Source organism: Abrus precatorius, unplaced genomic scaffold (assembly GCF_003935025.1).
Source record: "Abrus precatorius isolate BTA unplaced genomic scaffold, Abrus_2018 Scaffold9, whole genome shotgun sequence".
Taxonomy (NCBI): Eukaryota; Viridiplantae; Streptophyta; class Magnoliopsida; order Fabales; family Fabaceae; genus Abrus; species Abrus precatorius.
In genome coordinates this window covers 33,667,918-33,681,794 of record NW_020874439.1, presented here as the reverse complement: position 1 = coordinate 33,681,794, position 13,877 = coordinate 33,667,918, and the positions used below count along the sequence as shown (strand labels likewise).

Genomic DNA, 13,877 nt, shown 5'->3' with positions numbered 1-13,877 from the left:
CTCCTTTTTTCTTATTGCAATTGTATTCATGAGAGCATGAACTTGTAATAACCTAATAAATAAAAGTTCCAATTATCTCCGGCATCTTTTTAAGATGGGTTTGGTTACATTGACTCGGATTCTGTCTTTTGCATGCTTCCTATAACTTGGGGTTGCTGAATGGGATTCAGAGAGTGACTAAAGTTTGATAGAGCGTTCAAGAGTCACCACCTCAATCTCTTCTCTTTCACATCCTTGTAGCCCTATCTTTCTTATCTAGTGGTATCTTAGTCAAAGTCAAGGAGATGATGACAAACAAAGAACAAGTGATATCCACTTAAAGCAATCGTGTGACGAAAAAGAGATTCTTAGCAATCGGTAGCTTAGTGGATTCTCTCGCCCATCATTTGCGTAATTAATCAGCTTTATTTGTTTGGCCGTATCCTAATCTATGTAAAGCAAAACACCATCTTGAACAAGGAATAAAGACCTCATGAATAGCATTTTAACTATTAATGTGGTGGTCAAATCATATTGGGAGTGAAAATTGGACTAGGCTCATCATCCAATCTCGGTTTTGCATCGTAATGTGTAGTTATATCCAGTAGTCACACATATATTGAATTGTCTTGTTAGAATATGGTCGATATTGATTCCTCATAAGGTACCAAGCAACATTCCATATTTTTGGTCTACCTAAATTCACCACTTATATTCTTAAGTTGTAATCATAGGGCCCAAAACGCTGAAAAGGCCATAAGAAATGACCCAAAAGAAACAATTCCGCAAAACGAAGTGAAAACTTGTAAATATTTGATATTTTCTTGTGTGAATTATATGATGTTTGATTAAAAAAAATTATTTATAAACATTATTAAACAATATCATCGTTATTGTAGCTATTTACTCTTGCTCTGTTCCAGCTAGCCTGTGAGTTTTCCTAATACTAATACACTCTTTTTGAGATATGGGCCTAAAATTTTGGTCTTTTCTGGAATTTAAGGGGCTCAAGGCCTATCTACAAAAATAAAAAGGGGACAAGAAGATAAAATATGAAGCCATGTTTAGTTACCAACCCATCAACTACATGGTTGCCTGATGTTATAAACATCACCGAGACAATGATATTATTTTTATCTCCATGGAATGGATAGCATCTTTCACTTTATAAATATCAAGCATATTATTACATGTAAAGACACACAACACAACACAAAAACCATTTCTCTTTCTCATCTCCTTATTCATCCAGCATAAATATTTTTTGAAAAATGTTTATTGACACACAAATTGCTTTTTGACAATTTTATTGTTCAAAAAATTAGTAACAAAGGTTAAACATTTGTTTCATATATATTTTATTACTTAAATAAATTTTAAACAAATAAAGATGGTGTAAATTCCATTACATGTGCTGTTAACTCTATTTCCCCTACGGGACTACCAAGGACAAGCGTGAGTATTAGAAATCCCATTGTCAAAGAACCATATATAGCCTTGCATGATTTTTATTTTTGATTTTTTTGGTCTGAGCCATGCATGATTTCTGACAACGCCATCACAGATGAGTTTGTACCCAGCCTTCTAGAGGTGGGATCCATTTCACCCACTCTTTGTACCAATTGATTTGACCACAGCCCAAGTTACTCCAATCTCAGCATTCAAACATTAGAAGATATTTATGTATTAGATAAAACATTATTCGATCATCACTGCCAAAAAAAGAATAACTCAAATACTCCTTCAGAAGAACGAATATTCTTCCAATTATATTAAAATAAATTAATAAAAAAATTAATTATTTAAATAATCAGAAGGTCAAGACAGAAATTAGTCATAAAATTTATTAAACTCAATATCATATTTATAAAAAGAAAGTATAAAACATAGATAAAGAGATTAAATTCAGAATATTAAATAATATTTATTATCTTTTATCCAACACTAACTTTATCATCAAAATATTTTTACAGGTATTTTTTTAATGTTACTGTAAAATATTTTATAAAAACATTGTATCAGTACATTAGAAAAGTGATTATAAAAAATAATTTATAATATGAAATAGAAGGAGAATAGGAAGATAAAAATGTCGTGAGATTTGGCTACTAATAAAGATTTGAGCTAGTGAAACGATAACCATCACGATTCCTATGGTGGAGATGCAAACTTTGGCACCCTTGTCACCCAACTGGGTAGAAGTCGAAATAAAATTATTGAAAATGAGAGACCCATCGTTCCGTAGGCAACATTTTGCTCCAAAAGTCAGTGCATTAAATTATTGTTATCGTCGGCTATTTTTGAAATCTTGTGCCAAGCCACATGGATGGAACATGTATGAGCAATGAACAATATTAATGACATATATGGTCAAAGCAAAATTGACCCAATATTTGGGAGACCATTCAATCTATTATGAATAGTCTACTAGACGAGATCAGAGATCGTACATGAAACCAAACCTTAAGTGCAAGTGCACGCCTCTAATTTTATTCTTCTTTCTCTTGTTGCTTAATTTGTAATCTTTAAGTTATAATTTACATTTAAATAACTTCATCGTCTATAATAATTTTATTTGATTTAAATAAGATTATCTTAAATAAAAGAGACATGTTGTCCAAACAGAAAAAACTATATTTATCATAAAATTTAATAATGAATAAGAATGAGTATTGTAATATCAATAAATAATTATTATTTATGACTTGTTCTTATGGAATGATCCTTTACCCGATTACACGAACCTGATATTCTGCCCTATCTATAATACCATCGCTATCTTTTTCCTTCCTATAGTTCATGCAATATCTCTTGTTTTTCGAATGTGCACTTAATATCTATATGATGGGGATAAATTTTATCTTCTACTTGAATAATGGGCCAAGTTTGGTATCCCTCACGCCAACATTATCTTTATTTGGAAAAAGAAAAAAGGAGTTAATGCACACGTACATACGTATTAATTGCTGACAGAAAAAAAATACACACATATTAATTAAATGATTTTGAATATTATGAGCATTTACACGGTATAAGTATGTAACCAAAAGTGGTGAAGGAAAACAGTGATGAAATGAAATGTGACATCACATAACATGGCGGCTAAGAATTCATTGATTGATTGATTATTGTATATGCATTATTGGCATGTATTTCGCCTCAAAACATGGTTGTTTGCCAGCAAATTGGCAAACCTACCCAATGCACTCACTCCCATCAACATTCACACGCTTTGACTGCCCTTCATGTCAAACACCATCCATCCCCCATTCACTTTTCAGTCTTTCATCCTAATCCTCCTTTATCCTTATCAATATCATATTAAGGAAACAAATTATAGAAACTTTATTCTCACTTTTTACATGGGTTTATTTATTAATCGCTTGTGTGTTTGACAACAACTTATTAGATAAGAAAAATAAATGACTTTCATTAGTTCTTTTTCGGGTAAGTGTTTACCACACTTTTAACTTTTTTGTACAGTTTTTTTATTTTATTTTTTAAAATAAAACATTTTTATCATATTTTATGTACAGTTTTGCATTAAAATAAGAGAGATTAATAAATTTATAGGACAAGTGAGTTTGACATAAGCCCTAATTAGAAAAATTATGTTCATTTTAAAAAATGTTTTTGCCTTTTGTAATTATACATATACATATGTTATTCAATATGTTTTAACCCCAAAAAATGTGGCCCTAGGCATAGAATTAGTTGCATATGTCTTGATCTTAAATTATGATAGGATTTAGCACTTGCACTTGTAAATTTTATAAATATTTAATAATATTAAATGTTATAAACTCTAACATTTTGTTAATTTAATTATTTGAAACAAAAAGCTATTATTCATTGGTTTACCATTTATGTCTGCGGAACTTGTGGTTCACGCAAGTAAGATACTTGGTATTTTTACTATGCGTGACGGCAGAAAGCATGCCTTCATTTTCCCTCTTCTATTTTCTTGCGTGTGGAGGCCAACTCTGACACGTGGAAGCATCCTATGGCGCAGTTCCGCACCGCCGGAGTAACCTGATCTGCCTATCTTTCGCCGACAGCGTCAGTACACGGCCAGAGTCTGTGGCAACTGCTATCAAATTATAGTCAATAATTTATTTATTATTATCTATTACTTATTATCTAAATTTGGTGTTTTTTTCACTGATTATCTGATTTTTTTTAATTATATTAGTTAGACAAAAGGGAATTTATTTCAAATCTGTTTTAAACAATATTTAATAAAAAAAAAGTAAAATGAGTGGGCAAGCTATTAAATATTAATGAATAGCCCTCAAAAATAAAAATAGGAACGGATCAATCCCGGCAAAAGAGAAGATGAGATTGGAATTATGGAACCGTCATTTTCAGAAGAACAAAAAAGAAAGATAGCGAGAGTCACAAATTTGTGGGACATGGGAGAGTAAGATATAGATGGATGAAAATGTCTACTGTTCAATCTTCTGTGTGCTGTTTTTGTTTACGCTGGTTGAATTGTAAATGGGTTTGATCAATTCTCTGTGGCTCTTTAATTTATAAATTGATTTCGTTTACTATCATTTACCTTTTTTATATTTTATAACTGAACCATTGGCTTTTGCAATGTACCGCCGCAATGAATGTGGATATAGACGAACGGAGCGTGTTAAAACATTAAACCTTAAAACGAAGAAACAACATGTAATTAAGGAAACTTTAAAATATGTTCGAATTAACTCATAAAGAAAAAAAGAAGTGATAGGCATTACCGAATGATCGTATGAATTTAAAATAAAAAATATTGATCTTCATCTGTAGAAATATAATATTAGTAGATACATGGTCTTAGGAAAAACTGTATTCTATTGTATGTTAATTTGTTTCGTGGCAATTGGGCATGACCAAAATTTATCACACTTAATTCTAAAATACATGCATTCCAGCCTATTCTATGTTGTGTCTCAATTGCCAATTACATATTCCACTGTGCTTGACAGAAGCACATTTATGTTGTTTTTTTTTTTTTTCTGTGTGATCTGTAGAGTCGGTTGTGCTTGACATATTTATTTCTTTCTTTTTATTATTTAAATGAATCTCTCGTTAATATTTATATAAATAAATAATTATTCGCCCTATACCTCCAGCAATTCAACAATAAGTATCAATTTTCTTTACATTAAGACCAAAAAGTGATAAATGATTAAAATTATTGATAATGGTGTTGTGAAGATGCCGGTAAGTTTGAGGGGAAAGGTAATTGCCGCTGGTTTAGGGGAAAAAAAGTAAACATGTGAGAATGAGTGGATGTGTACCCGCGCAGTCCATTTCCACGTAGCACGGCCAAATTTTATCTATTTGAAGAGTTTATAGATTTTTATAATTTTAATAGTCTCTTGTCAGTTAATTTATGTATTTATTGATGTGTTTGGTGTTATAATATATTCTTTAAATGTGTTATTTATAATTAATATATGCTGTGAATAATTAAAATAATGTTTAAAACAATTTATAAATTTGTTATTGTCACTTTGTTAAAAATTAGACAAGTTATAAAAAATATGAAATAATATATCATTTCTCATATCTCTAATTACGGGGTAGTTGAATTGCCACCCACTATTACGGGAGTAGTAAGGGCTGAATGAACTAGTCTAATCTCAAAAGAATTATATGATTCTTGAAATACCATCATTTCAAACAATAAAAAGAATAATGTTTAGATAAATAAAAATAATGAAATTAATGTATTATTTATTTTATAATAAAAAAATATTTTTAGTATTTTAAAGCGGAAAGGGCATCGGCAGTACGATAACGTAACAAGGCGCCGAATGATTGGCCATAATGTCAAAAAGCGGTGGCGAAACACCACAGTGGCTTCCAAAGCGTGCCCTAAAAAAGGTCTAACTTCAACGATCCCATTAGTTGTCATTTATTTTTAAGATTTATATAACAAAATTCTCTTTCCACAGTTCAAAGTAAACAGACACCTTCTTCCTTCGTCTATGTCTAGGTGTTGTGGATAAGCTTCAATCTTCATGTGCCGCTCCACCATTCTTCTCCTTTTCCCATTTATGTTATATATCATTTAACAACTCAAGATAAATATAATACCCCTCCTTAATTAATGTACATGCCATCTCGACAAAATAAAATAAATTCCATTCTTTCATTATTTAAAAATCATATTTCAAACCACCGAGACTTTCAAATCCCTCGTTCTTCATGCCCCCCAATATTCAGTCCACACGTCTTTATGCTCCTTTCCTTCTTCTTTCACAATCCACAACTTCCATATAAATACCCTTCTCCCTTCACTCGCCCATTTCAATTCCACGAAACAACAATTCTATCCTCTCATTCAGAGCAAAGAAAAAACATTCTATTTTTCTCCGAACAATATGGTCGATTTACATTGGAAATCAAAGATGCCAACTTCTGAATTGTCTCCCAAAACTCCCAAACTCTCTCTCTCCGACAAGCCCTCACCCCGCGGCTCCCTACCCTCTTTGCAACTACCCTTCCGCGCCACCGAAATCTCCGCTGCGGCGCCTCCGCTTTGCGCCGCTTACGACCACTATCTCCGCCTCCCTGAGCTCAGAAAGCTTTGGAACTCAAGGGACTTCCCCAACTGGGCCAACGAACCAATCGTAAAACCCGCTTTGCAAGCCTTGGAAATCACGTTCCGCTTTCTCTCTACCGTTTTCTCCGACCTTAGACCCTACTCGAACCGCAGAGAGTGGAACCGCAGGGTAGAGTCCCTCGCCACGCGTCAGATCGAGATCATCGCCATGCTCTGCGAGGACGAGGAACACAATCCCTCCACACGTGGCACCTCACCAACCGCTGATCTCAGCATCAGCCACTGCAAGAGCAGAAGCTACAGCGAGGCGAGCATGCTCCCGCGGCTTGCCACGTGGTACAAATCCAAGGACGTAGCGCAGAGGATTCTCCACTCCGTGGAGTGCCAAATGATGAGGTGTCCCTACACGTTAGGTTTGGGAGAACCGAACCTATCAGGGAAACCGAGCCTTCGATACGACGCCGTGTGCAGGCCGAACGAGGTTCACGCACTGCAAACGACGCCGTACGACGACCGCGTGGAGAACTACGAGAACCACGCGGTTCATGCGACGCACCAGATCGTGGAGGCGTGGATCCACGCGTCGCGGAAGCTTCTGGAAAGGATCTCGGACGCGATCGAGGGGAGAAGGTTCGAGAAGGCTGCTGAGGATTGCTACGCGGTGGAGCGGATCTGGAAGCTTCTAGCGGAGGTGGAAGACGTTCACCTGATGATGGATCCAGGCGATTTCTTGCGGCTGAAAAACCAGCTGTCGGTGAAGTCGTCGAGCGGCGAAACGGCGTCGTTTTGCTTCCGGTCGAAGGAACTTGTGGAAGTGACGAAGATGTGCAGGGACCTGAGGCACAGTGTGCCGGAGATATTGGAGGTGGAGGTGGACCCCAAGGGTGGGCCTAGGATTCAAGAGGCGGCGATGAAGCTGTACGTGGCGGAGAAGAAGAGTGAGTTCGAGAAGGTTCACTTGCTTCAAGCGATGCAGGGCATTGAAGCGGCGATGAAGAGGTTCTTCTACGGGTACAAGCAAGTGTTGGCGGTGGTTATGGGGAGTTCCGAGGCTAACGGTAACCGAGTTGGGTTGAGTTGCGACGCGGGTGACTCGTTGACTCAAATATTCCTTGAACCTACCTATTTTCCAAGCTTGGATGCCGCTAAGACCTTCCTTGGCTACTTATGGGATAATAGCGATATTAAATGGGTATGATATGAAAGAAATCAACGATCGTGAAAGTTTCAATTTGGACAATTTAATTCGGTTTAGATTGATAGTGATACACTTTCAAAATGAGTGAAAAAGAAAATATGTAATTTATAAATTCTTTTTTCGTTTTTAAGAAAAGTGGATTAAATTTTGTAATGATTGTTGATCGTAAAATATTAAACTATTTTTTTAATACATGCTTCCAATTTTTCATTATTCTGGAAAAAAATTTCCACTGCATTGCATGTGTGCGAGTTCCACAGAAGCAAAATTTCTGTCCCAAATTTTAAATTGGAAATTTGTTGATTTGTTCGCCAAGGTTTTACTTTAAACAGTGATCGCGAACCCTAGTCCTGCAACTTTTGGGGTTGCATTTCTATTTCCTTCACGAAATACTATGATACAATAGGAGCTAATTCTGTCTAGTCTTTTAAAGAAAAATATATTTCCAAATTAGTGTTGGAAATTGTATCTGCATAGCATTTTTTTTGTTATTGTGATTTAAAATTTCTTCACAAATTTTTGTTTTTCTAAAATTATATTTGTTTTAAAAGTTTAATGCAAATTAAAGTAAATTATTTTAAGTAAAATCTACTGTATCTGTTATATTTAAAATAATTTAGTACCTTCTCTTGGTTAGTGGTTTTATTAAAAAAATATGTTAATGTTTAATATTTTATCTTAATCTAAAATCAAATTGATTGAAAATCTTTAAGGGATAAAATACTTTTATTAGTCTCCTTGTTTTACAAAATCTTAAAAGGATTGATATATCCTCAAGTCCTGGCCACTAAAACTAAACATGTTTATCTTCCTTGACCCAAAAACATGTTTATCTTAGGCTGTTTCACATTACAGACTCTCAGGTCTGCGTATTGATATTAGAACACAGCTCCTTAGTGCATTACTATTGGAGTTTATTTCCACTCTTCCCTCCTAAATTATTCTTGGCGTAAGGATATGTTTTAACTAATCATGTTTTAAACTTTTTTTCATCTCTTTTCTTTTTGTTCCGTATTATTGTTTTTTGGATTTGAAGACAAATATTGAGTTTTTTTTAGTTATTTAAATTGCAAACTTCAATAATCTTAATCTTTATTTTACAAAAAAAAATCATTTTAATTCATAAGTAAAAAAATAGAATGAGTACTTTTTTAAAAATGATAATTAAATTTAAATTTTTATAAAATTAATATTTAAAGTAATCAATATTCATATTTTTTAAAAATAAGTATTTGTTCAACAAATATTTTTTTTATTTTATGAAAACATAATAAAAATAATGTTGAGTATTGTATGCAGACACATCCAGTACCAACCAACTTATAAAAAACGAGTGGGGAAAGTAATCCAGATTTCAGAGTATATTTTTTGTTGAAGGCTGCAAGAATGTTGGTTAGTCAATTATAGCAGAAGTTTTCCTTGGACTTTTAAGAGAGCATATTAAGACTGATAATCTAAATGTTATAAGTTTTTCTGGGAAATTTTTCCCACCAATATTATTAGTTTATGAATAAATTACATTGAATATTTTTATAATCAGAATGTGAAGCTGGAAGAATAATTTTAATAGCACAGATTATTGTTTTTTTTTTGTTAAGACATTGTTTCCTGGTTTTTTTTTTTTTTTTTCTCTGTAAATAAAAATGTAATTTTTATTGACGATGCGGATTTTCATATTCAAAAATATCAATTTTTTTATTCATGGTATTAAAATTTTAACATCCAATGTAATTTTTATTTTTATTCCTTGTTGTTAATTCCAGGTTTTTATTTAGTTAATTTTACATGCACAGGTTAAAAATAAAAATGTCTCGGGCGAAGTAATATATACACTAAATAAATTAAAACTAAAGAAAACATTTTTTTGTCATCATTGTTTTCTTTTCTGGTCGTGTAAAGAAAACATGATGAATAAATGAGCCTGCTTGTTTGTTTGGGCCTATTGGGCCTACTGGGCTTTCCCCTACGAACGGAAACTGAAATTAAAAACCCTAGTGATATATCAGGGTGCTGGTGTTGCCTTCTTCGCAAGCCTTGTTCGGTGTAGTGAGTAGCGTGAATCGAAGCTCCGAACATGGCGGCGAGTGATCGTACAGTGTTGCAGTTCTCCTCTTCATCTTCTTCTTCGCAGAGCTTGTCTGCCAAGGTCCACCCTCTGGTTATCTTCAACATCTGCGACTGCTACGTTCGACGCCCTGACCAAGCTGACCGCGTCATCGGAACCCTACTCGGTTCCGTCCTCCCCGACGGAACCATCGATATCCGTAATTCCTATGCTGTCCCTCATAACGAGTCTGTCGACCAGGTACTTCACTTTCTTATTTATTGTTAACGATTGTATCAATTATTATTAATAGTATAATTATAAATTTGTTAGGTCCTGATATTATGTGGTTTCTATGCAAATGTGGAAGTTCATTCCACGTCTAGATCTGAGACAATTGATTTATTTAGTTCATATTTTGATTTGTAGGATTTGGCTATGTGTTTAGGTCTATGTATGTTTCAATGTGTTTCATGAATGTAATAGAGAATGCGTGCTGTACTTCTCATGGCCTTTTCTTATGTTCTTAGTTGCTTTTAAGTATGATGATCTAAGCTTTCGTTATTTGTATGATTTTTATTACTATGCTTCTGTTTTTGCTAATTGTTGTTTCGTATTTGTAACTGCGTGGCGGGTGTGGACAACACTTATTCCATAACATCTCTCTCCCTTCCATTTCTCTCATAATTAGATGTCCAAACATAGTTTAATGCTTGTGTAGTAAATTATATATTGGCTTTTTGGTCTATTGAGGTTTATATGTCTCTACACTATGTAGAAGTTCATTTGACATTTTGAAACTAGAACCGGAAGGAAGTTTGGGGAACAAGCATCGCTTAATAGAAAGTTGGTTTAAGCCTTGAACAGGGAAGTTATTTGTTTAATTTATCTCTAATTAGTGAATATCCTTATTCGGATGTGGGCATGTGGCCTTCCTGAACTTTTTCTTCCTCTTAGGCGATTTGTTTTCTCCTTGTGGATTGGGATAGTAATTTTATGAGCTGTATAGATTTCTTCATGAAATTAAGAAATTCTGCCTTTTAAAATTCGCTTTAAATGAAAAGATATCGGGCAGCTGTATAGTTGACAAAAATTTTTGGAGGGAAGAAAATGTTGTATGGTTAGGTTTACTTTTGGCTCTATTACTCGCCTCTTGACAGTCTTGTCTTTTCAATGGTCTTTCCATTGGTTGTAGGGTCTATTTCCTCTCAATATCAGCTAAATTGTTATCTGTTCTCACTCAATAAAAAAATGTTTCTGATTTTGTTGAATAAAACATTTCTTTTCAGGTTGCTTTGGATATAGAGTACCAGCACAATATGCACTTATCTCATCAAAAAGTGAATCCAAAGGAAATCATCGTTGGATGGTAATTTCAGTTCTCTTTGAACTCTTTTTACCCCCAAAGTTTTCATAATGTTTTCTCCTGTGTACCTAGAAATTGAAATCCCATATGGCCTAGCATAACAATATTTACTTTGGTTTCTGTAAGTTTGCTTTGTTAAGCACTGCATTTGGGTGAGTGGAAGGCAACGTTTGCTCTCTATGTTGGTTTCACCTGTAAAATTTTATGGGATTGAGTTATTTTGTTGCATTGTAGTGGATCAAAGCAAATGGTTTCTATGGGGGAGTTTCAGTGATTAATATACAAATATCGGAGAGTTGTTTTTTGCTAAATTGTTTCTTCCCTTCTCCACCTTACCCGCTTATAGTCTCAAGAGGATCCTGTGTTTGTTTCTCCTTTTCTATTAGAAAACAAATGTTAACTTGGGTTATTTATGCAGGTATTCAACTGGTCTTGGTGTAACTGGTGGTAGTGCATTAATCCATGAATTTTATTCTCGAGAAGTATCCAATCCCATACATTTGACCGTTGATACAGGATTTACGAATGGGGCGGGTACCATTAAAGCATATGTGTCTAACAATTTATCTCTTGGAGATCGGCAAATTGCTGCACAGTTTCAAGAAATTCCCTTAGATCTTCGTATGGTGGAAGCTGAGCGAATTGGATGTAAGTAATGGTTGGACTTATCTTTTGTAATCAACCTCTTTTTTTTTTTTTCCCCTTCTCTCTTTCTATAAAGCCTTAGTCTTTTTTCTCAATAAATATATTTGCTAAAGGTTATGTGTTTTCTTTTCATGGATGAATCTGAAGAGAATTTTGTTTTAAATTTCCTTTTCTTAATCAATCACTGGTATCTCTCTAATTTGTATTTTAAAGAAAGTGTTGGTTGATATGTGGATTATTTTAGCTGTTAATTATAGAATAGTTATGCATTGAAATGATTGAATTGTGCTGAAAGGACTGTGTAAAGTAATAACTTTTTCATGCTTCATTTTCTTGAGTTCTTACTAGTTATCTTTTCTTACATATCTATATATATAGCAAGTGATATGTAATCTGTTTGTAGTGTAGCTGTTGACTTTCATGGCAAGAATGAATCAAGAGCTACTTAAAGTTTTATGGGATTATTGAGGGTTTGTAGCAATATTTATTTGAAAAAATGTATTTGAAGTTTTGTCAATGTAATCACACTGTAATGTATCAGTGACACTGCTTTATCTTCCTTAAGCCTCTTGTTATCCCTTTCACTATACACATCACAAGATGGACTTGTTTGTCTGAGGTTCATGTCAAACCACATCCTTTATTGAATTCTATTATTGTAGTTTATTCTTAATTCTTCCTCATTGAGCTTGACTGAGGCTTCTGTCATCCCATTGTACCTGGGCTGTCTTCAGGAATGACATGCACAAATTGTCTTTTTTCTGTTTTGTGAGTGCTTCCACACCTCTTGACGAAAAGACTGGTTTGAAGTTCACTTGGGTGGCAGTTTATTTTTTAATTTAAGCCATTCGTTTGTTTATATTCATATTGTAGAAGAATACTTCTTGAAATTTTATTTTTATGTTAGATTTTTTTTCATTCTCTCCTCTACCATCCGATGGCAATGTTTTATCAATAGCATTTTTAACTGTCGTTGCAATTTCTTTTATTGTATATTAATGGAATTAGAATGTTCTTTATTTTGAATGGCTGCAGCTGATTTCATGTTTATTCCTGTAATTGCAGTTGATACCCTCAAGGCAACTGCTGTTGACAAAATTCCCTCCGATTTAGAAGGGATGGAAGCATCAATGCAACATCTTCTAGTCTTGATTGATGACATCTACAAATATGTTGATGATGTGGTGGTATGACGGTGCTGCCTTCTTTAATCACTGGCCTTTTTCTCTGAGATTTTATTAATTATTTTTTCATTGCAGGAAGGGCGAGTTGCCCCAGACAACAAAATCGGGAGATTTATATCAGATGCTGTAGGTTCCCTTCCTAAATTACCCCCATCAGCTTTTGATAAGCTTGTGAATGACAGCTTGCAGGTAAGATTAAGCTTTTTGTTAGTGTTTTACTGGGCGGCGCTAAATACAATCTGAGATTTTATATTTTTGACAAAAACTGCGAATATGATTGAATAGATCTGTTTATTTTTTTGGTTTATAAACATGTCTTCTCACCTTGCCGTTAATGGTTATTTGGACTAACGCGCGTTTCATTCATTTCAGGATCACTTGCTGTTGCTATATTTATCTAGCATCACTAGAACACAACTTAGCTTGGCCGAAAAATTGAACACAGCTGCACAGATTCTGTGAATCTTAAGAAGAGAGTTTATGGGCGATGAGAAAATTTTACGACAGCAGTGTCCTTTCTTGTCATATTTTCCAGAAACGTGGAATGTCAGCCATTTATACTTCATTTTTAGTTTTGCTATATTTTGTTCCTATTTTTCATATTTTGTGCTTGGCATCGCATGGCATAGGTAGGTTTTCTTCGATCTTGTCCAAGGTTGCACCGCACCGTAGTGTTCACTTGTCAATTGTCATGTAATATGTTATATTTGAAAAGAAATGAGCGAAATCATTTCCTCCTTTACCTATTTATCTCTTAGCGCTTCTGATTAAATAGTCTGTCAATTGTCAAGTTTTTTTAATAAAAATTATCCAACTATTAATTTTTATTTTAAATGAATTATTATTTTCCTATGGAAGGCCTTGTTCTGTGCATCAATCAAATATTTAGTTACTGTCTTAAC

General features: G+C 34.0%; 2 protein-coding genes across 2 annotated transcripts; both read left to right on the top strand.

Annotated features, from left to right (window-relative positions):
• The first annotated feature begins 5,885 nt into the window (after positions 1-5,885).
• On the top strand, positions 5,886-7,978 carry LOC113849793 (nematode resistance protein-like HSPRO2). The gene has a single exon (XM_027479969.1). It carries the CDS (start codon positions 6,357-6,359, stop codon positions 7,734-7,736), a length of 1,380 nt encoding a protein of 459 aa, XP_027335770.1. The 5' UTR covers positions 5,886-6,356; the 3' UTR covers positions 7,737-7,978.
• Positions 7,979-9,748: 1,770 nt separating this feature from the next.
• Positions 9,749-13,823, top strand: LOC113850077 (eukaryotic translation initiation factor 3 subunit F-like). Its single transcript, XM_027480427.1, has 6 exons — positions 9,749-10,041; positions 11,070-11,149; positions 11,565-11,794; positions 12,857-12,978; positions 13,051-13,164; positions 13,348-13,823. Exons 1-6 carry the CDS (start codon positions 9,811-9,813, stop codon positions 13,435-13,437), a joined length of 867 nt encoding a protein of 288 aa, XP_027336228.1. The 5' UTR covers positions 9,749-9,810; the 3' UTR covers positions 13,438-13,823.
• Positions 13,824-13,877: the final 54 nt, after the last annotated feature.